This window comes from Ischnura elegans, chromosome 7 (assembly GCF_921293095.1).
Source record: "Ischnura elegans chromosome 7, ioIscEleg1.1, whole genome shotgun sequence".
NCBI lineage: Eukaryota > Metazoa > Arthropoda > Insecta > Odonata > Coenagrionidae > Ischnura > Ischnura elegans.
This window is the reverse complement of record NC_060252.1, coordinates 35,945,140-35,968,631: the sequence shown is the minus strand read 5'-3', so window position 1 is coordinate 35,968,631 and position 23,492 is coordinate 35,945,140. Positions and strand designations below refer to the sequence as shown.

General features: G+C 37.7%; 1 protein-coding gene across 1 annotated transcript in view; it reads right to left on the bottom strand.

The window, feature by feature from the left end:
• LOC124162712 (tetraspanin-2A) overlaps nt 1–23,492 on the bottom strand; it is a 147,163-nt gene that overhangs the window by 28,663 nt on the left and 95,008 nt on the right. The window contains exon 3 of the mRNA XM_046539322.1: nt 6,230–6,406. Within this exon, the coding sequence (XP_046395278.1) occupies nt 6,230–6,406 (177 nt within the window). The remainder of the gene's footprint in view (nt 1–6,229; nt 6,407–23,492) is intronic.

Below are 23,492 nucleotides of genomic sequence, written 5' to 3'. Positions count from 1 at the left end.
AGTGGTGGTTCGACCCGATTTCTTTTGTCCTGACCTGTAATCGGAGTGGAGTAGGTACATTAATTTTAAGAGTCGAATGATCAATTCCCATGCTTCTAATGCATGAAACCATTATGTGCAGTTAATTAGTGAGCTAACTATTAATCAATACTTTTATTTATTTATTTATACACGTTGAAATAAGAGGCAGGGAAATAAACACATGACGACGACACTGCGTGGGCGTGGAGATGGAATGATGGCCGAAAACACAGAAAAATTTCATCTCAACTAGGAATCGAACCACGAACGGGAGATGTAATGACTCACTCACTAAAAGATGTCATAATTTGTGACAGAGATGTAATTTGAAATTTATTGATTAAGATAATAAGAGTACAATGAATTAAAAAATGAATGTTTGGCGTTTTGTTATTTTTATAGGTAATTATCGTTCACAGCGCGCCATTTCTCTTTCAGTCATATACCACACTCCCACACACTTACCATACACACTTATTTTTTTTGACTACCAAAATATTCACTATAAATAATTTATATGGCAAAATAACGTCTGTCCGGTAATCTCTTTGCGGGCAGATGCAAAGGTTTTATAAATGTATTGGATTCCTGCATCTCTCGTCTCTTGCAATATTGTTGCAAAAAATTAGAGCGACCTCCCCCCCTTAAGCTCCATTTATGTGAAAGCTTTATCTAATATATCTACTTTCTAATGAATAAAATTCTCTTGTTGTAGTTTTTTGCTGCCAAACTCCTCGAAACGGCTTGAACGATTCCTAATGAATTTTGTGTGCATATTCAGTAGTCATGAGAATAGGAATTAAATTATTTCTCATTATTCCACAGGGCCTTTGAGGCCCTGAAATGGGCTTTGAATCGTTTCCAGAAGAAATACATATTAAGTTCGTTATTAATGCATTCCGACCTTTTTCTTTTGCATATTAAAATAAGCGATAATGGTCACATATCGAAACATATACCATTGAAAAATACCAAATATTATATATTTATTATAATTATACCAGCTGAAGCATGTACCATTGAAAATAAAAATAAATATATATTCTTATTCTTGCTTTCGAATTACGTTTTCCATGTGATTCACGGTGAATTTTATAAAAAAAACATTCACAAAAACATTGAAATTTTAGATTTTTTGGCGTATTGTCCCCTTGACGACCGTCAGTATTGTTTATGTTGTTTGGCATCTCCTTCTAAGTTTAGACAAAAAAATTCTTTGTTGCAGTCGCTAAGAAGTTATATAAGCTCTCTCTCACTCACTAAAAGATGTCATAATTTGTGACAGAGATGTAAATTGAAATTTATTGATTAATAATAAGGGTACAATGAATTAAAAAATGAATGTTTGGCTATTTGTTATTTTTATAGGTATTTATCGTTCACAGCGCGTCATTTCTCTATCAGTCATGTACCACATTCCCACACACTTACAATAAGTTAGTTATTTTTTTGACTACCGAAATATTCACTAGAAATAATTGATATGGCAAAATAACGTCTGTCCGGTAAGCTTGTAATTATATAGAAATGGTAATTATTCTCATGTACACCTATATTGTCAGATGAAATAAATCATCGATATTGTCACGCTGCACATATTTTTACCTTAGGAGCCCTTAATAACATAGCTGCGTCGAATTACGCACGCGAAGCGCGATTCATGACGCTAGTGGTCAGTGCAAACTCCTCTTGAACATATTTTGATTTTATCACCGATATGTTGCCCTAGCAACTTATCTACTGAATGCATGATGGAAGCGTGATTGGACGAACAATGGAATGAATGGAAGCCCTACGCGACACCCCAATCGCACATGACAACTGCCGCGCGTTAACGCGATCGCTTTTTCTCTGAAAAACAATCCCATGATCCTCCACTCTTGTCGCATTGGCGGGTGTCGCATGCGTGTGAAAAAATAGAATTAAAACCGTCGCATGCGAAATGCGACCGCATGAATTTAATTAGTTCCCTAAATCCTCACATGGGAAATTGTCACAATGGCCACGGATCACATTATTCCGATTACTCGGGACTAGAGTCATATTTCGCTTTTAAAATCAGAACCCATATAAATTTAAAGGACCCGTAAATTACTTTTACATTTGGTCTCATTGTATAATATGATTTAAGGCTCACAGAAAATATTGCGCCGAAAGTCATGTGCTAGATAAATTGCTTGATTAAATGTATTTAATTTAATATCTACTCTATTGAAGTGGATGTTATAAGAAAAATAATTGTTATGTTGAATTTTTTGTCGTCTTTGTGCTCACGATCCTCTAATTTTAAAGGTGATGATGAAATGCATAGTGTTATAATTTATTATTTGGTCCACTCAATTCCTCGTAATTATGGAATTGAGGCCTTTTGCATCATGATATTATTATCATTCGAACCGATTGACCCACAAGCACCAACCCGCTATTCTCTTTACCGCTTAATATACCTGGAATGCGATCTTGCTCCATGATGTAGTCATTCCAGAATACGAGCAGGAATGACTGCAACAAGTAACTGTAAGGCGTTGATACAAGTGACTTGAAGAAGATGGTCGTATCCCATATCCTTAAGATTTTCTCTTTTCCAGGAATGGAAGCATGCACGAATATTACAAAAGAGGATCCTCAAGTCGGCCTCTAAATGTGTTATAAACCACCGCGCATTTAAATGGGTTTACGGAAGTCGCCACTCGTGTCGCTGACGGACAAATTGGTCCAAGTTTCACGGGGAAATAAGGTATAATTAGGCGGTGTCAACCGGAATTTACGTTCATGATGATGTGATTTATCAAATTCATAACTCTTCAATGCTATTCCTCGCAATTTCAACGACTATACTGCAAAATATTGGAAAAAAAGCGGATCGATTTGTACACATCATCGCGGACATCTTTGAAAGCCGATTAAGATGCGACCGAAGTGGCCACAGAAATCAGCCTTTAATGGGATGGAATTGGGCCTCCTCTATGCACCCCCCTTGGTAGTAGGAATCAGCCCTACCCCACCAGAAGAGGGTGGTAACTACCGACGTTGTACACGGGCGCATAGCCAGTAAGCGAAAGTGGGTTATCATATTCAATTAAGAATCGTCGATTGTTATGAAAACTATTTTGAACAGGTTAAACGGAAATATTAACTCACAGAAATACCTAAATTTCCCATTCATTCTTAAATTAAAAATTTACTTGAAAAAAATCAATTAAATTTTCGCTGAGCCGACCCCTGCGTGAAGACATCAGAACTCTGCCGAGGTCAGGTGTGACGTAAACAGGGCTTAAACTGCCGTCCGAGTTGGCAAGTACACTGAACGCATGCTGTAATTTTCTGTACGCATGTTAAATAAAAAAATTGATGCAAGTTCAGCGCTGAAAAATCTTGTCGTTGATTAGCTCCCAAAAATAATAAAGATACGCAAGTATACTTTATTATGCTATGTTGACAGTACGATGCCTCAAGTGGCACCGTGTGGTAAATAATTTTAGAAAACTAGGCACAGATATTAAGGAGCGCCGCGTCGTTATAGGTACCAATATCGTTATGCATAGTAGCGTTATACAGTATACTTTTCTATACAATTATGAAATTCGATGAGGACACAATCGGTGATGACCCGGAATACTCAGCTGTTTCCCATCTGCTTCTTGATTTTGAATTTTGTCTGCAATACGCTACACTTCAAAAAGCATAGAGAGAGAAACTCAGACAAATACACAACGCATAAGCGCTGCCAGATTTGTTACCGACGAGACCACGCGAGATATTTTGCGTTGGTGTGCTGAGAACCCGAAGTTAACTTCATAGTTAACCGAGTCCGCGGTCTGGACTCCTTCCTCATGGCGAAAAGTATCGGCGGACACCGTGACCACCGGTAGCATGCTTTGCCTGGCGTTCAGTCTTCAGAGAAGGACCAATTTAGGAGTACCGATTCCCTGGCCATAATCAGAGTAAATAAGTCGACCCCTGACATATATTCCCCTTGTCCTGCCGCCAAGGCATTTTGTCAGTGAGGAACAAAGTAAGCGACGTACTTTCGGCGGTTGTGTAACTGACGCACAAGTTCCACGATTTAAAATTAGAGATGGAAAGGACTGGTAATTACCCCCTTAAATCATTGCATAATAAAATTTTGTTATTATTAAAATTTTCACCTGTACGCGATCAGTTAGCATACGTACTTGGTTTCTCTAATGATTGTCTATTTGATCAGTGCTTCACTTTGGTCATTCATTGATTGTCTCACCTCTACTATATTGTATAAATGCTAATTTTGATATCAATGTTTCAACAATTTTCAATCATGCTACCATTATTAATTTAAAGTAACTAATGCAGGCGAGCTGTAGTGGAAGGATTTAGGAGGAGGAATTAATGAAAAATAGAATGGAAGCTTTAGAAAACCAAAACTTTTCCTCGAATTCACTGAGTAACGTGCAAAGCTTTTCGACCGTTAGCTCATTTTGAAGTACGTATGCTGTGGGACGAAACGGATCTGTGGAAAAGTGCCACCTCTTCCTCATTAACTCACAATTCGTTAGTTAGTAAGAGGGTATGACTCCATGGGAGTTTTCACATTTGAAAGTAGCCAATAAAACAAATTTTCTTCCGTATCTAATGTTTTTTCAAGGGTAGATTTTATTTTTCATTTTTCAGTAGGGTCGGTCCTTAATTTATCTTGGGGCTCTGGGTTTTCCAAAAACAACTGCCTTACAATATCACGTATAGAAATCAACCTATTCCTTTGGTTTTGTCCATTCTTTTAATTTGTGATTCAGCAATACTTTCTTCTTATTGAAGATACTTCTCCTTTGGCTCGTTGGAAATTTTATTAACATCGTGCATATACATCTGCCCCTAACAGTCAGGCTGTAATGGTGAGGATCTGAGGTAATCTCTGAGGAAAATCACCCCTTTTTCATTTAGATCTTCCGAGCTTTAGCCAGGATATCGAGATTATGCATACATTTAATATTTTAGAAGCGAATTTTTAAATTCCACTCACAGAAAATAATGATGGGTGCAAGTTGTTTTGGACAGGCACCTGGTAATTTTAAAAGAAGAATAGTATATATTTTAAACTTTCATCAAAATGACATGAAATTCGATTCGATGCTTTCCCAGAGAATTATGTGGGTAGAATCTTCTCGGGATTCCCACCGGATTAAAGATAACTCCATTTCTGCCGACGTTGCGAGTTTCGACTCCGTGCTCATCCGCATGGCTGCTGAATGTCATTTTATTTCATTTATGTCGTTTTGTTATTTATGATATCGTAATGTTTATATTTTAAATGATATTCGGCAGCCTTAAGGATGAGTCTCGAGTCGGAGCTCGAAGCGTTGGCAGAATTGGAGTTTTTTTTAAGCCGGTAGGAATGCCGAAGTAAGGTACCGGCATGAAATTCGTTTCAAGTTGAATCTAAAGTTTCCACGGCGTTTCTCCACATGAAGGCTGTCGGGCATTCCTCCACGTTGTGTTGACCATAGTTGACGAGAGTTTCTCCAGCCATTCTGCTTGCGACTTCATGAATGTGTAATGAAAGCCGCTACTATCCTAGGATAATCCGATAATGCTATAGAGATAACTGAGCATCCTCAGAGTTACAACAGAGAAGACGGCTACACATTAGTCAAACACACACATGTAAAAGGGTCTTCAAAATCAATGACCAATCAGAGCCTACCTGAGAACCATCAACCAATCAGAACCGACCTCCAATGCCTATATAAGTTTAATTGGTAGGTATATAAATTTCATATCGATGCCATTTATCCTTTCCCGCTGAAAAAAATTAATAATAATTCGAAATTTTGTCCATTAAATAAGCTTTTAAATTCCGCAAATTGCATTAAAAATAAGCTTTCTTGATCGAAATACCTCAAAAAGAGTGAAAATCGAATTGTCGAGCCAGCCAGCCCTGCTGGGCCTCTAGCGAGCTGGAAGTATGGGGAGGATAGTCCTGTTGGATCCCAAATCGCATGCCCTAAGTACGGAAAATATCCCGGAGGGGGGACACTTTTCACCCTCTTATTCAGCTATGTCCTTTATGCATCGCTACTTCTGATCTGAAGAAGCCAGCAGGATGGCCGGAGAAACTGTCATCACCTATGGGCAACGCAACGCGGAGTAACGCCGGAAAGCCGTGACTCATGTGGAATTCGTTTCTCGCTTGGAGAAGCAAAGATGGAGGAAATGCATCGTTGTTACTCACGTTCTCTTGGATCATTCGAAGGATTTCCGCGTAATCGGGGTTGTTTATGTTGACGATGAGCTTCCGAAGAGTTGTCCTGAGCAGCGGCTGTAGTTTGGACTGATAGGTACCATTGTCGAGCAGCACTGCCGACCCTGCCATCTCGCAGGCAAAGCACAAAGCTAGGATGCCCACAGACTGTAGGGAAAAATGAAAAAGAAATTGAAGTTTACTCAATTATTGCTTCTAAAAATTGTTATCATGCCATTTAAATATAATCTAAAGTATATATTATGATGTGGCACCATTGAGAACAATGAATTTTGTTACAGTAATGACGAGGAAGTGTTAGACATGGTAGGAAGGGAGAGGGAATGTAGATTGAAAAAATACAAACAAATAATTATGATATACAAAGATTTTCATGATCATATTTTTAAGACACCGTTTACGCTTGCTTGTGCAACGTAGATCACATGTAACCGTATTGCAGCATTATTTATATATGTTAATTGATGGAACGGAATAATTTTCCAAAATAGTAGCTTTCCTTTTCTTTCAGCAATTCTCTTTTCAAATCCCAATGAAACCTAGGCAATACAACGTGTAGAAGCTGAATGTCTTCAGACGCTCGCCAACAAATAGGTCGAAGGCATCAACATAAACCTGCTTGTAGTCAGACGTAACACTTGCTTGACGTCAACATTTTTGGGCTGCGTCCGCTATTATTGAATTATGTTATTGAATTATCCGCAACAGTTTCGCCTGCTAACCAGATGTCAGGTGAAGCATGATGAGAAGCTCTTGGTCCTCTCATTTATAGGGGATTTGGGCTCATACATCGGTAATTTTCTACTGCCAATCAGGAAACATCCTCAAATTTGCGCGGAATAATCCTTTTCCATGCACTGTGGATTGGATTGCCATCTTCCGTGTTGAAGTTGTCCGATATTTTCACGGTCTCAATGGCTTCTATTTTTATTCTGGGAAAATACTTTTCCCCTTTCGCTAATGTCTTAGCGTCGCCGAATAAAATTGAATGTCCGGGTTCATTCGAGGCGTGCTCAGCGGTGGCCGATGCTTTAAACTGTTTATATCTGATCGTTCTCCTGTGCTCACTCATCCGTGTATTCAGCGCTGTTCATGTTTCACAGATGTGCCTTTTATACCGCAAGAGCATTTATGATTTGGGTTATTGGCTCATTACGTAGCTTTTTATCGTCATAAGATTGTAAGTTTTAAAATAGCGATCTGACGAAACCCAGCATATTTTGAAGGCACCTTTTACACTTGCATGTGCAAAGTAGATAAGGTGTAACCGTATTTAAAAAGAATTTATTTATTTTAATGAATGCAACGGAAATAGTTACCCTTCCCTTTCTTTCAGCAATCCCCTTTTTCATTCCAAACAAAACCTTTGTAACCCAACACCTACTAGTTGCAAGACTTCAAACGCACACCAACTAATACATCATCAATCAGACATCAACATAAAAACGGTTGTAATCAGACGTTACACTTGATTTATGATTTGCGTTACTGGGTAATTGCTTAGTTTTTTTGACGTCATAACGATTTTTTGACGTGAGGAGTAAAATAGCGATAGGTGTAAAATAGCCTTCCCTGCAATCCGATTTTCCAATCCAAACAAAACCTTGGTGATTCAATTACGCAAGTTGCATCTCTTCAAACGCACACTAACAAAAAACATCAAATACATAAACTTAAAACCGCTTCTGATCAGACGTTACGCTTTATGATTTGCGCTACTGATCGATTTCTTAGTTTTTTTTGTAGTTATAAGGTGCTGAGTTGTAAAATAGCGATCTGACAAGGCAATGCTCTTGCGCATGCGTAGTCCCCCTCCCCAGTTGGTCCACCCCCACCCTCCTTTACATCCCATCCTCCTCCTCCTCCCGATCTCCGCCTTGAGCCTTAAATTCTTCCTCACCGCTCGTCGTCTTTATCTTTCGAGGGAGGAAATTGAAAACTGTTGGGCGTTGGGAGGGGATTCAAATGGGTCCGAACTACTCCCTTCGTCCATTACTCCCCTTAATCAGGGGTTTTTGTTCTCAGGCATCCATCCCCTCCCCAGGGTAAGACCCCTGCCCAGGCACCTCAGCTCTCCTCTCCTACCCTCCGCCCTCACAAATACCCCCCCCCTCACGGGATATCAAGGTGGTCCAACCGTTCTTTTGAAAAACGAATCGCTTTCGTGTAAAACTTTCCAGAGGTGTTTTATTTTTAGAAACCCATGAATTACAGGTGAAAAATTCTAATTAACCGTATAGTTTCACATGCATTCCTATGAATTTCATTTCCTATTCTTATGGGATATTATATAAATTACTACATGGGTGCGCGTACTAACGACTTAGCTATACTCCACGCAACGCTTCTCTAACCTAACCGGTTTAGACGCTTACTCTGTCATTCTCAAGGACCTAAGTCCCTCTCTTGAATATTACCCTTGAAAATAACTCACGAATTCGTCGAAAACATTTGTAGCGCCTATGCTTGTCTACGGAAGTGAGGTATGGACATTCTTTTGCGGCAGTTTCATAAGTAAATAAACCACCGAAAAATTACTCGCTCGGATGAAAGTGGAAAACTTTCCAATCTCGTAGGCCATTACAGAATTATAACCATTCGCATATCTTATTGTATTTCATACTATCTCTCTCTACATTTGTAAAATTCTGGTTTTATACTTGGTCAAAACGGAATCGTTCCTCAATCTTTCAATTCGAATCCTTTTTACCATTACGCCAGTGAGGATGCTTTTGTAAGAGCTTCGGGGTTTGAAGACCGTAGGCGTTTGAGATGTGGGTATAGAGAAAAATGGAAAAGGTGAAGCGGGCGCAGTGTTGGAGGAACGACGAAACGCTGGACATGTTAGGTGAGGAGAGGCAGCTTTTAGATGAGATACGGAGGAGACAAAAGGCATGGATGGAGGGAGTACTTAGCGAGGAGGGGATGTTGAAAACGGTGTTAGAGGGTAGAATGTAGGGTAAACGAGGGAGAGGAAGGAAGAGAAGAATTTTTTTTATAGAGAATGAAATGGAGTAGGCCTTATTCTGAATTCGAGAGATTAGACCATGGAGGGACTGCCAAAATACTTTGAAACAGAATGCATGAATAGAGAGAGTACTGAGCGGTGAGGGGCTTTTGAAAATAATGTTTTTGGGTAGAATGTTAAGTAAATGAGGGAGAGGAAGGAAGAGAATAGGATTTTTAAATTGCATGAAATGAAGTAGCCCTTGTTGTGAACTGACGAGGGAAGTACGCGAAGGAAGGGGAGGCAGCTAGTATGCCTATTAAATACTCCATGGAAACCTACCTCGATCGTAAGAAAAATTAAATAGCAATGACTTCGGGGTTAAACAAATTCACCATTCCTCATCTCTGCCTGTTTATTAGTACTGTTTTCGCAACTCTTGTGAGGGAGGAACATAAAGAGACGCATTGTAATTGCTGCTTTACTTTGTGGTAATCTAATTTCCCCTCTTTACTTACCTTATATTTGTTTCGGCAACCCTACCTCGCCCCTGAGTTGGCATCGCAGTCAATGCTCGACTAAGCAGTGAAAGCTCGAATTTGTAAGCGGTTGTGGAAGCTATTGTGCTATGCATGATATACCCAATCAGTAATTTTGTTCCAGCCAATTTCCGTTGTAATTTCGATTACACGTGAAATATTCATTGCTAGCCTCAGTATTTTAGATTTTATTGCACATTCATATTTTTAAACCCTGTTACGTATGTATCTAATAAAAAGTTTCTTAAATTATGTAGCTTTTTTTTTGCTAAACTGTATATATTGGCGCTTTAAAGTTATGACTGATTTTCACTTAGAAATATAAGATATTACGATTTACGATTCGCTGAAATGGGTTTCTTCGTTTTTCTTGTAAGTGGAATTTCGCCGAGTGTAACTACGTTTTATGCCTTGACTGGGTCTCAAATGAAAGCAGGCGTTGCGGCTATCCGAGACTGTACCTATCCCTAATTCCTGTGAATGAAACACGTGGCATTGGTGAGCCGCCGGCCCTGGTTTAGGGCCTTAATGGAACTAGCGTGTGACGCTGCGGTGTAGAAATTGGGGCTTATCCTCTCCCCACAATCTCTAGCGGGACAGGGCCTTGTGTCTTTTCCCTCAGGAGTCAAACGTGTCCTTTTCAGTCGTCCGTGAAGTCCCAAATTTGGAAACCAAGGGTTTACTGTCGGACACAAAACCTCTTGCACTCGATAGCGAAATAAACGACTCGAGCTGACAGTGAAAATAAGCCCAATAAAACCCGACAAAAATATCTCCTGTTTGGAAACCATTGACCCTGGATATTTTTGGATTTATTTTTTGCCTTTAGATATTGAAATTTTGTTCAACTGAAGATGATATCTACTAATACGGAAATGTACTAAGTGCTCGTGTCAGGGCGAATTGTCGAATCAAAATTATTTTTATCAAATCTGCGCTCTGTTTTGGATCCCAAACCATAATAAGTGCTCTAAAAACCATTTTAGACGTATTTTAAACATCTTGAATTCAATGTTGTTTAAAAATGATTTTTGTGCGAATTTTACATCACATCTTCTGTGAAGCAGAAGTTTCCGAAGAAATACGGTTATAATTCGAAATTAATGTGGAAGCTTATGTGCTTAAGGTATTCGTAATTCTAATCAGCATACCTAATCAGTAATTTTGCTCCAGTAAGTTTCTGTTGTAATTTTGATTCCACGGGAAATACTAATTTGCTAGCTTCATCAATTCATATTTTATTGCGCAATGGTATTTATAAATCCCTGTAACAATTATATCTCATGAAAAGTTTCTTAAATTATGTAAATACTTCTAAACTGTGTATTCCAACCGGATTTTACATTAATGACTAATTCTCATTAACAGGATTACCCATTGTTAATGCATGCAGATAACGTTTACTTTTCTAATCCGAAATTCCTCATTCTCAATTTGTTTTTAATTAAGATTCATGTTTCGGAAAGAGTGCACGTAGATTTATCTACGTTTTGTGATCCAATTACGTTCTCCGCCGTATCCTTCATTGCATGATATGAACACCATAACAAAATTAAAAAAGACAAGATTTAATACTGTTTATTAAATCTTAAGTATTTAATTATCCTTATTAATTTTATATTATTATTAGGATTGGTTTTTCCTATTTAAAATTTCTGTTTTTACTTTAAAATTTGCCATTATAAAAAAATTGTTAGCAAAATTCCGTATGAATCATCATTTTAATCTTAATTTCAGAGGCTGAAACCTCTTATAGTTTCCATAATGGCAATACCTTTAATTTTTAGTTTATTGCGTTTTACAGGTAATAGTAATCGTATTGAGAATTTTATCTTCGCGTCAGAGTGTAGAGTAATACGTTTAATTTTCAGTGATTGTCGATTTTTTCTAAAGAGATTAAATGAACGTGGCGGATACACAATAAAATTTCTTATTAAAATGGCTCTTGTGAAGCTTTAACCACACTTAATTCAATCCGGTCCCAAGGATATTCTCTTATTTTGTTAACATTCTTACGCTTCATGGTGGAACTTGTGAAGTAATGATTGGAATCCCAAAATTCTTCCTCGGTACCCTTTCATGTGAAGGGTACAAAATATTAAAAAAATTTCTCATTTAATATCTCTGACTCCTTTGTATTTGATTTACTTAAGTCATAATTCATAATACTTTTTATTTAGAGTGGATTTAGATTAAGTGTCTTTTTATAGCGATGAATTCAGTCGATTACATTTTCCTGCATCATGGTTCGAATTTTCGAGGGTGAAATATACCGGTTGATATATGATGAGATGGCAATGAATAGATAGCACGAGTGATTAAAGATATAAAACTTTTATTGCCGCAAAAATAATTTTTGATATTTACTTTCCTGATATTTATTTTCAAGGCCTGTCAAATTACTGATGGTCTTTTTCATTATAGGAAAATGAAAATCACTCGAATTCCAATAACTCAAATGAAAATTGGCGGGTTCGGTGGATTTGATTTTGAAATTTGGCAGTTGGTGATGAATTAAAAAAGGGGAAAAACAAGCAATGCTATTGCATGGCCGTGCTTTATCATTAAATTAGGAAGATTTTGATAGGTTTGGAGGTAAAAGGAAGCTGACTAATTGAATATTTTTCCAGTGTTTAACTCGATCCCGCTCATGTGAATATGCGATTGATGTCAAATTCGAATCGGCTGATTAAAGGAGCAGTGCCGTCATAAACGCTGATTGGATGGACGCGGCGGTTATTTAATTTACCGCGTTCAAATTGGCCCATCGTCACGTGCGCATGAGAAACGATTTAATGTTCAAAATGGTCGCCAGGGCGTCGCTGTCATCGTATTCCATGTTGCATGCATTTTAGTGCCTTTTTCCTGCTTGCGATGGAGATTTTTCGATTTCCTTGATGCTCTGAACAACATTTCCAGGTGTAGGTTAAACGGACATTTCAATTTTCGTTCAAATTTTGACTTGAGCGGGTTAAGTTTCAAATTTCCTCATCCCATGGTCGAAAAAATACTGTGAACAACACCCTTTTAGAGCAATGGGGGAAATATATTACCAATGAATTGGAATACGACGACAGTAGCGGCTATTTTGAACAAAATATAGTGGACTACACCCTTATAGACCATAGGGGTAAGTTAATTTCCAAAATAATAAGCATTTAAAAAGTCATGTGGTGTAGAGGTTAAATATGCGAATGTTTCGTCTAGAATTGAGTTCAAAACGAGTACGTATTATGCATTATGCGAATTAAAGTAAGTTAAATACCAATTAGTTTTTTTTATTATCTCGGAAAGTCAGTTCTGATGAAATCATCTTCCGTCAAAGTTGAAGCTTTTTAAATAACTCGTCATCTAGCGTGAATTTCTCAAGCATGGCCTCAACATATTCTGTCTTTTTTGTGCATGTAGCACCTATGTTCCAGCTTTTTATCAGGCCATTTTTAATTTACGAATTTAACACCAGTATTCCCGATTTTCGGTTAAGAAGGTTAATTTTGTTTTTTTTTCTACCAACCTGATTGAATATTTCGCCAAATTTACATCGGAATAAATTTCTGTAATTCCATCCGGCTGGGGCAGTCTTTTCGCAGGGATTCTGATAAATTCCGTTTGAATCATAGAGAGTGGAGCGAAAATGAGCTTTAGTAACCGCGGGGGTGGAATTCATTTTATATATTTACCTCTTGGTTCAGGAAATACTTACGTAGTTTCTATTCATTGCTCTCCGTTGATCCTGAATTTAGCTCTATACGCCTACTCTGACTCGATTTACAGCGAATTAGGGGTTTGATGAAATCAATGCTACCAAATTCGCGGTAGAGGCTGCGTAATGCATCGTTTTCGAATGAAGATGAGTAGTTGAGACAAGTGGCAGTGACGAGGGCTTGGAAAAATCAGTCATTAGCACATACTACTACGTCATCCGTTTGAAAACAAGACCCTTACCGCAGTAAGTATGGAAAAGGACATTGTTGTTATGTGTGGAAAAACGAGTACCTACTTGTTCCTTCAAACATTTTGAGTATCACTTCAGAAATGGGACTTAACTCAATTCCTTAACCTATAAAGCGTGTGAGTGCTAAAAATATTCCATAATATGGAATTTTTTATTTTTATTTTTTTATTTTATTATGGAATTTTCCATAATATGGAATTTTTTTAGCACTCACACGCTTTATAGGTTAACTCAGGTAAAAATTTGTTATATTTTCCATTTTAAGGTTTCTTGAATATCTATCACTTATACCACTTCGTTATCATAAAAAAGTGGTCTGAGTAATAGATATTCATCCAAGAAACAATGTGGCTGTTTATCACAGTATGTAGGTAATCGGTGATGATTCTGCGTAAATTAAAGCTGCTTGCAATTTAGAATGGCTTAGAAGTTCTATTATGAATTTGAGGAGATGAACATTTTTTAGGTGTAATTTAAGAAGCCTTCCCTTTTACTGGCATTTTATTTTAGCCATGGATATCATCAATCATTTAATTCCCTTATGTGATTTGTTATGTCATCTTAATATGGGTACCCTTTGATTAAAATTTTGATCAATATTTGTTAATTTTTCCCTGCACTCAGGATTGCGTTCAATTGATTGGCTGGTTTAATGTAATTGGTGCACCTAATATAATTAAAGCTTCCACATTGATGAATTGAAATTAACATCGAATTACCTAGAATTTTAAGTATTAGGTTATATCTGTGAAAGATAAAATATATTCAGTTTTTTAATTTAAGGAGATTTTAATGGGAAAGGGTAATGTAAAATGAACAAAATACCGTGAATTCCTCAGCATGGTATTTCCTCATAGAATTGCGGGAGTATCACGGAAATTGATAATGCTTGACGTACAACTGTGAGAATTTAAATAACTACAGTACCGTTTCGTTTACAGCGGTGAAAAAATTTAAAGAATGCTGGAATTGCCGTTATTTACCTTACTGGTTCATTGAATCGATTTATTGAAATAATGTGAGCTGAATTTTTTTCTCTAGTGTTTCGGATAATTACCTCGCAGATCCAAGATTATCGAGGAACAATGTTTTTTAGTTTCTAGCTATATGAACATCCATTAAGATGTGTATTTTGGGCGTGTTCCCGAAAAATTCATAGATAAGTAGGCTAAGTTTATAAACTTTTCTTTATATGTAAACAAAAATATAATGTCCTTAATTTTACCTTAGTTTCCTCTTCTCTTCAGGATAACTTTGATTGGCGAAAGTATGAAACCTGGATGTGTGTCATTTCCTGTGCCACATCACCTTAAATGACTTAGCAGCTACTAATACTCTTCTCCAGCTCTTCAAACAGGTAAACATGACGTTATCGAATGAAAGAGTGAGAATAAATTGCGATAGTTTTCCACCAAATATAAGGTGGAGCACATGAGATGTTGACGCGACAAAACGCTGTGACCTCCGCCAGTTGTTATCTATAATGAAATCCTGGGCGATGAATAGTCGAGCGGAAGGAATAGTGGTCCTGCCCATGGATGTCGCTATGCTAGTAATTGGTCGGATATAAATTTAAGTAGAGGTGGGACGAATCGTAAATATTATTGAATCCAAATCAGAATGCAAATAGGTTCATAATTCTTATAATCTTGTATCAAATCATCTAAATAGAACATTGAAGATTTTTTACACCTGTCCGTCAAATGAAAATTATGTATAGTTAAAAAATATAAATCTATTAAGGTCACACAAATTTGATTTTAAGTGATTAACAGAGATAAGTGATTCATCATTACATAATAATTATATTTTAAAGAAAATTGAGAATGTTATAATATTTATTTTAAGTTTTACTGTTTTATAGAATACAATTCAAGAGTGTTAAAGCATATTTTTTTACTCGAAAGATTCGAGTGATGAAATAAGCACAAGAATTCTAGTTTTTGTGCATTGAATCTTTTCAATGTTCAAATCGAAGTTTCGAATTTCTCATTTGTATAATTTAAATTGAATGATTGCTTTCTTATTTTGCACACCCTGCGTGTATTACTACTTTATTGACCACTACGGTGAGTTTTGAATTGGAGCGCGGATATCTGTTTAGAATATTTTTTTATGCGTTCAAACTATGGTATGAGTCTATTTATCGGATGAAAAATTCTTGAAACTTGAAAATAATATTTTACTTTCAAAACTTTGGTTATCGTTTTGAAATTCTATTATTAGAAGATACTGAAGTGCCCAAACTTCATACTGTTACTTAAAATACTTCAATCGACTTAGATTTTCTTACGCGATCACAGTTTCTGTAGGCCCTTCGTTGAAACTTAACCCGTTAAATTTATCAAATAGTACATATTCAGGTAACTAGAAATATTAAGTTGCGTATATTTTCCAGGAATTATCCTCACCACTAGAAAATACATGCCATTATTTTAAATTGTCATTATTGAAGCCCTCATATGTCTGCTCGAACTCAAAGGCATCATTATACCGTCTGTCATTAAATGTATCGGGTATATTGATATCCCTTCTCTATTGCAAATAAAAAAACATCCTGAAACATATAGGTTGCGCAATGCATTTATGTAAATAAAATAGAATGCCCTGTAGGATGTCAGTAGCAAACTTAGGTACACGGTAGCTGCTGGTATCGTGTCCGAAGATAAACATTCCCAGCTCTGTTTCTTTCGATATTTACCGTTGCTAGTCAGTGGATAATTATTTTGGTCATAATCATTTTCTCTCGTTATAGCTTTCTGCCCTTTGATTCACTATTTCATAGTGTTAAGGAAGTGGTTAATCTTCCTTCGTGTTACGCACCCTTTAAATTGCTTGGAGTGATGCTTTTTCATTAATCAGAATTCCAGTAAAGGCGAATGAATTTTCTCCGCGGATTTTTCGCGCAATTTGTGCGTTGCGGGTGACTCCGGAATGTTATCACCATTGCTAGTCCCGGTGTACTTAAATTTGCAAAAACGCACGTTGGAAATTCAACCTCTCCCTAGTATCCTTTTATGGGTTCTTAGCAATAGTGCAAATGGAGGCAGTGATGAATTTGCGAAAATTCCTCTTTTACTTATTACTCCTTGACTGGCTAAAGCACTCGATTGGAAATCAAGGGATCCGGGTTCGAATCCCGTTCAAGGCGATTGATTTTTTTCTTTGTGGAATTTTCGCGCCACTGCCAGGCATGGTGTACTTAAATTTGCGAAAACGAACGTTGAAAGCATTGAAGATTTCTTGGGTCCTGCACCGGGTAAGGTCCTCCATATTTCCTACAACGCACCATTGAAAATTCAGCGGGCACATCTCGCTAGTATTCACCATATGGGTTCTTACCACTGCGAATGGAGTCAGTGATGAATTGGCCGAAAATCCTGCTTCTTCTTGTTACACCCTCTATCAACCCCTTTCGCTATTGTTTACGTGGCCGAATCGAAATGTACCACAACATATATTGTAGTCCTAAATGTTTTCCCAAACCCAACTGTAAGGTTGCCTCTAAACAATGTGATCTGATATTCACTCACTCATCAAAGCACATCCCAAAATACTGCATTTACTACCACAAATATTTCTGCATATATTTTGCCGTATGTAGGCGCAGAAATTATAAAGATTTTTTTCGAGGAGCAAATCTGGGGGCAAGTTTTTACCCCATTTGTGATAACTTTTTGGCTCCCGTACGAATAGAAATGTATTACGTACGTATTTTTTTCCTTTTTCTGTCTTAAATTATTTCCACGTTGACCGGGTGACCCGTAGGTATGAATGCCTTATGATAAGGAGATATGGAGGATCTTACCCGGTGCAAGGCCAGAGAAATCTTCCGTGCTATTGTTCTCCGTGAATGAACCAGACATTACAAAGCAGGTTGAAAATTCAACGGGCACCTCTCGCCAGTATTCTCCATATGGGTTCTTAGCAGCAGTGCGAATGGAGGCAGTGATGAATTTGCCGAAACTCCCGCATCTACTTGTTACACCCCCTGCCAACCTCCCCCCCCCCTCCGACCCATTTCGACCGAGCGGGCGATCCCTTCCCCGTGGGCTGGGGAGAAGCCGCGGATTGTGGCTGGCCGCTCCGCCCTCTACCTCTGTGTGCCTTGCCGTTTGCTTGTTTGCGGTCTCGCCGTTCGACAGACGGAGGGGCATTGGCGGTGGCGGAGGGAGGAACGGGAGGAGGGCCTTTTGCGGCCGATTTCGTGCGCCACCTTCGACCTTCGTACTTCGAATTCGAATCCCTGTGTTTGTGTGTGCATGGACCTTGGTCGACTTTAGGCCGCGATTTCCTGTCCCTTGCCGAGAAGTGAGAATATTCCTGGGAAATGCATATTGAGAGGACGCATGCTGTTTTTAATGACGTATTACTATTGTGAAACTTACATTTTATTATTTTAAATTTCAGGATATATAGAATAGACATGGGTTTATCTTTATAAAACACAAAATAATTACGTCTGATGAAGTGTCGAGTTGCAATTTTCAAAAATTGAGACAGAGGAAATGTAAAAAAGGTCTTATCTATATGAATCGCTAACTGCAGAAATCATCATGTCCAAGTTAGACGATTTTTCTTTTTTCTTCTTAAATTTATTGCTAGTTGCAAGAATCAACGTTTCCTACTAAAAGAAAACATGTAACGGAAACGTATGTTCGGTGTTATTAGCATGACATGTTTCCTTTTAGTAGGAAACGTTTAGTCTTGCACTAAGAAACAAGTTAAATAAAAAACAGATAAATACAAACAATAAAACAGTTAGCGATTCATATACTCTGCAACTTTCAAGGTGTAAAAATTAGTTTCAAAGGAGTGATTCGTAATCAAGAATGACCGGACGAGAAGGAGGTATCCGCCCAAATAACAATCGATTCTAAGACCCAATAGTTTTATATAACAGTTTAGTTCGCCCATTTACAATAGTGGCAGTGACGTTATCTTCACTTCATATATATACGGAGCATTTCGACTACACAAAGCCATTTGTAGTAATAAGTGTTTTGAGCCCTTGTGGAAACAGAGGAAGTATTAAGGAAGTAACTTACGCCTTACGTGGAAGAAGTAAGCACGCCTCTCAATTTGTCCCTATCCTCTTTCATTAGTAGTTTTAGACACCTATTTATATCGTTGAAATGATTATTCCCCGATAAATATGCTTAGTCAATTACTACTCAGCCACAAAGGATGGGAGAATTATATCATTTTTTCTCAGTTCTCCCTCTATTTCGACTTGAAATCCGAATATTTTGTTTAAAAAAATCACAAATTAGCTTATTAAAAGTTGGCCGAGTGACTGGTATCATCCTTGATTCGCGTTTGGTAGAGCCAAATTTGAATCCTGGCCAAGTCCCAATGATTTTTCTTTTAATAATCTATACCGGCGAAGAGTATGACAGATTTACTATGTGGACGAGATAGTCCATAAAAAGTAGAAACGTCGAGAAATGCTCCTTTGTCCGCGGAATCATAATATGCTGTTAAACATCACAATGTCTAACTGTAATGAAATTACGGAGAACTTTATGAAACCTACATAAATTCAACCAGCTGCACAAGTTTGTTTTCAACCTTTCATGAATTTAGCGTCACCGAAAACAATACATTCGATTTTTTCTTCCCTGTTGATGCAGTAAAATCGAAACTATCAACATTTTTTAACTAAAAGAAATGGGTTAGAAAATAGAAATTGATTGTTTGCGCTAAAAAAAGTGCCCAGCTTTAGTTTGCTATCTTTCTTACCCTTGAGAGCGAAGGGGGTTTTATCGAATGTGGGGATTGATTTCGTTTGAATCATTGAATTGGCTGAGACGCGAAACTGATTTCCATTCTTCCCTTTCGTTCCCTAAGTCCTACTTGGGGATTCCGAACGGATTTTTCCGCGGAAGGTAACATTAATTGAGGGCAATAATTTGTGAGCGGAGTGAGAGGGGTTGCAAGTGGTCAGGTGAGGATTGCGGGGGTAAATCCGGGCGCATTCGAGAGGGTGGTTGAAGAAAGATGTCCGCGGCAACCCACCCTGCATTACAATCAGCCCTCCTCTTCCAACGCTGCACCCCCACTGCGCATCATGCTCCACCTATCCATGGGATACGATTCATCGAGCCTCTGCAGCGAAGGCAGAATTCCAAAGCTATACTTCTTTCCTACTAATCCTGAATGCTATTCTATTTTATTAAAATTATCGTTCAATAATTATCTCCTATTATTTTATCCCCACTGTATTTTAGAACGGCTTTTTGTTCGCATACTTTTTATCCATTTTATACATTACTAGCAGACCACCCGGTGTCGCTCGGTACGGATATTACCCAGAGTATTGGTAAACTTGGAACTTGGAATTCATGTTCCCATTTTTATTTTTCTCCTTGAGCTTGTATGCCTACTAGGTGTGCCTACCAGGCAGGATGTCCGACTGAAAAGGTAGTGTGAAGTGACATGACAAACGGTAATATGAATACGACGAAAAGGACGCGTCGGACGTAAATAAAATTAAAATTGCGGCGATTGATAGCATCAGATGCACCAATGTACTAACTTTGGTCGCAATCCGTGCAGCCTTATGGAAACGGCAGGGCCGTTTCAAAATGGTATCTGTAAGTGCTGTAGGTTACTAGCCGCGCGCCGGCATTGAATTACTCACTGCAGAGAAAGAAACTGTGAGAAATATTCACAAACGTTTGTGCGAAGTCTAAGGAGTATTTTCTGTCAATATGAGCTCAGTTTGTTGCTGGGCTCAGAGGAAGAGGGCATCAGAAGGCGGTTCGGTGGTGTTCCAAGATTTGCCACAGCCGGGGACCACAACATGCATAGCTACCAACAGGGCCAACGCGTCCTCGTTTTGCGCTGGAGGAGGGCCGTAGAATGGGACGGAAATTACGTGGAAAAATAGAGTGTGTAGTTGAAGCATTATCCTTTTGTGTGTGTAATTCTCATTAGGTGCAATGAATGAATGTCGTAGAAAAAAGTATGGTGCATTACTTTATGGGCAATATTCGTAAATCCTTCATGTTCCCCACAAGTTCATCACCCAATCCTCATTCTCGTTTGATCAAATATGTATCCTTCGTCCAATCCTCTCCTATCCTCTTCCTTCCATTACTTCTTGGGTCTTCCTCTTTTACTTCTGCCAAACGGTATACGTTTGAAAACAGATATCGGGTTCTTTCTCCTTGCATCCTTTATCCGTTAGCTGCATGAATTTCTAAATACGTGCCGAAAACATTTTTTCCTTATAAAACATATCCAGAAACGCTTTATTTACTACATTTTATTAACTTTTTCTGCTATTTTTTAATTTCGAAGGAAAATTTGAATATCTATCACATGTGATAAAAAATGGTTTAATCAACTTATAAATTAAATGTTTAAGTATAACACATAATACACATACTCGTTGAAATCTTCTCATTGGTGCCCTCACTTTTACTTATTTCTTTCTGGTATTGGAAACATAGTTATACTAGTTACTCTAAAGATGGCTTGAAAAAATCTTCAGGGTGCCATGCGGAGAGCTGATTTCCTTCCACATAATTAGAAGCTGATCATCTACTAACTACCTACTCACTGCTTCAAGAGCCTCATAGTGGTAGCAACTGGGTGTATCATGACTGATTAACTATGCGTTAGAGAGGAAGAATTGTGACCATCAGAAATAACCGGCACTGAGTGTAGTGTATCATATGAGGGCTTGAGAAGTTAAGGGATACAAGTGATTTTCTTTCTTAACAGACTTAGGTGCAAATAATTGTTGAAAGAAATACATAAAAACTTAGTGTCAAAGAGATACGAGTGTCTCTGTTTTGTGTTGATATCGAGCGAAAAATCAAATACACTGCTAAATACGTAATCGATCTTGTTTGTTTTCTATACCTAATTTCTGTAGATATCTCTGTAGAAAAAAGAGACCACTTATAACCCCTGGCTTCTCACCCACTAATATATTATACAAAATGCAGTGAAGGGTTATTCTTGTGTAATTAGTCGTAATGTTCTATCCTCAAGGTCCTCCACCACTTTTCTCTTCACATCAATGATTTTTTTTTCATTTCATATTTTTTTATTCATTAAAATGACACGACTTTTTGCTTCAGGGAAAAATATATAATTATGATTTTTCCGCTATATTATTGTATATTTGTGTTCAATGCATTTCAAAAGGTATACTGAAATGTGAGGTAATTTTACTAAACCGTTGTGAGCTTGTTTTTTAATATTTTGAACTCGATGTCCCATTCTGACCCGGGTTCCACTACCTAATTAAAAGTAAAGTAAGCACCCAAAAGATTGTGAACAGTAGCAAACCATGCGAGACCTATGCAATAGGGTGAGGAATAACTGAGATACGGTGAACCGCACGGAATGATTGTTGTATTTATTTATTAAGGTGGGAGAGTAATCAGAGGGCAGGGAATGGTTGCTAGGTGGTGCTGAGCGCACTTGAAGGGTTCGGTAATGAGAAAACGATGCAAAAGACGCGTTAGACGAAACCAAAAGTAGCACTACGGCGTTTAAAAGCATGAGATGCACTTATGTGCTAACTTTTGTCGCAATCAGTGCTGCCATTTAGAAACGAATAGCGGACAGACAAACAGACATCCTCTTTTATAAAGGGGAGAGTGTCGTACTATGGATCACTTTTTCAATTTTTTTATATAAAGCAAAATGTATTTACTAAAGATTCAGTGTAATGGTAAAAATTCAATTCATCAGGGTTACTTAACGTAAGTTTTAAGTTTTAGACTTGTACCTTTACTAATAATGGAACTTCTAAAAGTGTTTAACATTGTTACTAGGTAAATCAGGTTAATGTACATTAGAACACTACCTATTGTACCAGGGAACACGAGTTAGATTGGTGGGACAAGTAATTAAAAAGTGAAAAGTGGAAATAACTACGATTTGTTTATTAAATTTGAAAATATATTAACTTGTCTTAGATAAAAAACGTAAAAATTAACGTAACTTAGATAAAAACTCAATTTAAAAATATAACTGCTTTCAAGTAAAAATAAACTTAGGTTAAACCCTCCTAAGTTAAAAGCATTATTTAAAGTCCAATTATTTAATGAATTTCCCACAAAAAAGCAAATTATAGAAGATTAGACCATAAAATACGGCTGACTACAAAAATCACATACACAGTAACATGTTCCTGGGTACATCACGGGCTTGTGTTCCTTGGTACAAGAGGTAGCCATTTTTAATGTCGGTTGAATTTACTGTTTAATATTACGCCTAAAATACCAAATAAGTAGCTAATACTAATCACCATTATATGTCGATTTCACCTATGCTACGATAGTCACTGTTGGAGTGATCAATTTTTGGTAAAAGACTTCGATATGCAACCAAAACTTCTTACTTTTCAGCGTCAAAAACTTCAAACTAGCGTCTTCTTTGTAAACATAATCCAAATGAACTCAAATTGACCTATGGTACATTCTAGTGCTTCTTTCATGTAATAGCTTACTTTAAAGCCCCTAGGCTTAGCGCTTGCCGATAGTTTCAAGTGTTCCTGTCCCTAAGTACACTATGCCCTAAGTACACCACCCTCCCCTATATATTTAGATTAATTTGCCCCATTTCTCTGTGGAAAGCGTAGAATGGAAAATGACAAGCAGTTGTACGATTGTTAACGAGCACGGGAGCTATTCCGTCCGAATCTAGTTGCTGCCTCATCTTGATTCTCGGAAATGAATATAATTATATCTCATCGCTCGAGGAAAATATGAATATTCCCAAAACCCTCCGTGCTGCTGGAATCTATTTTCCTAATGCCCCTTCCCACCC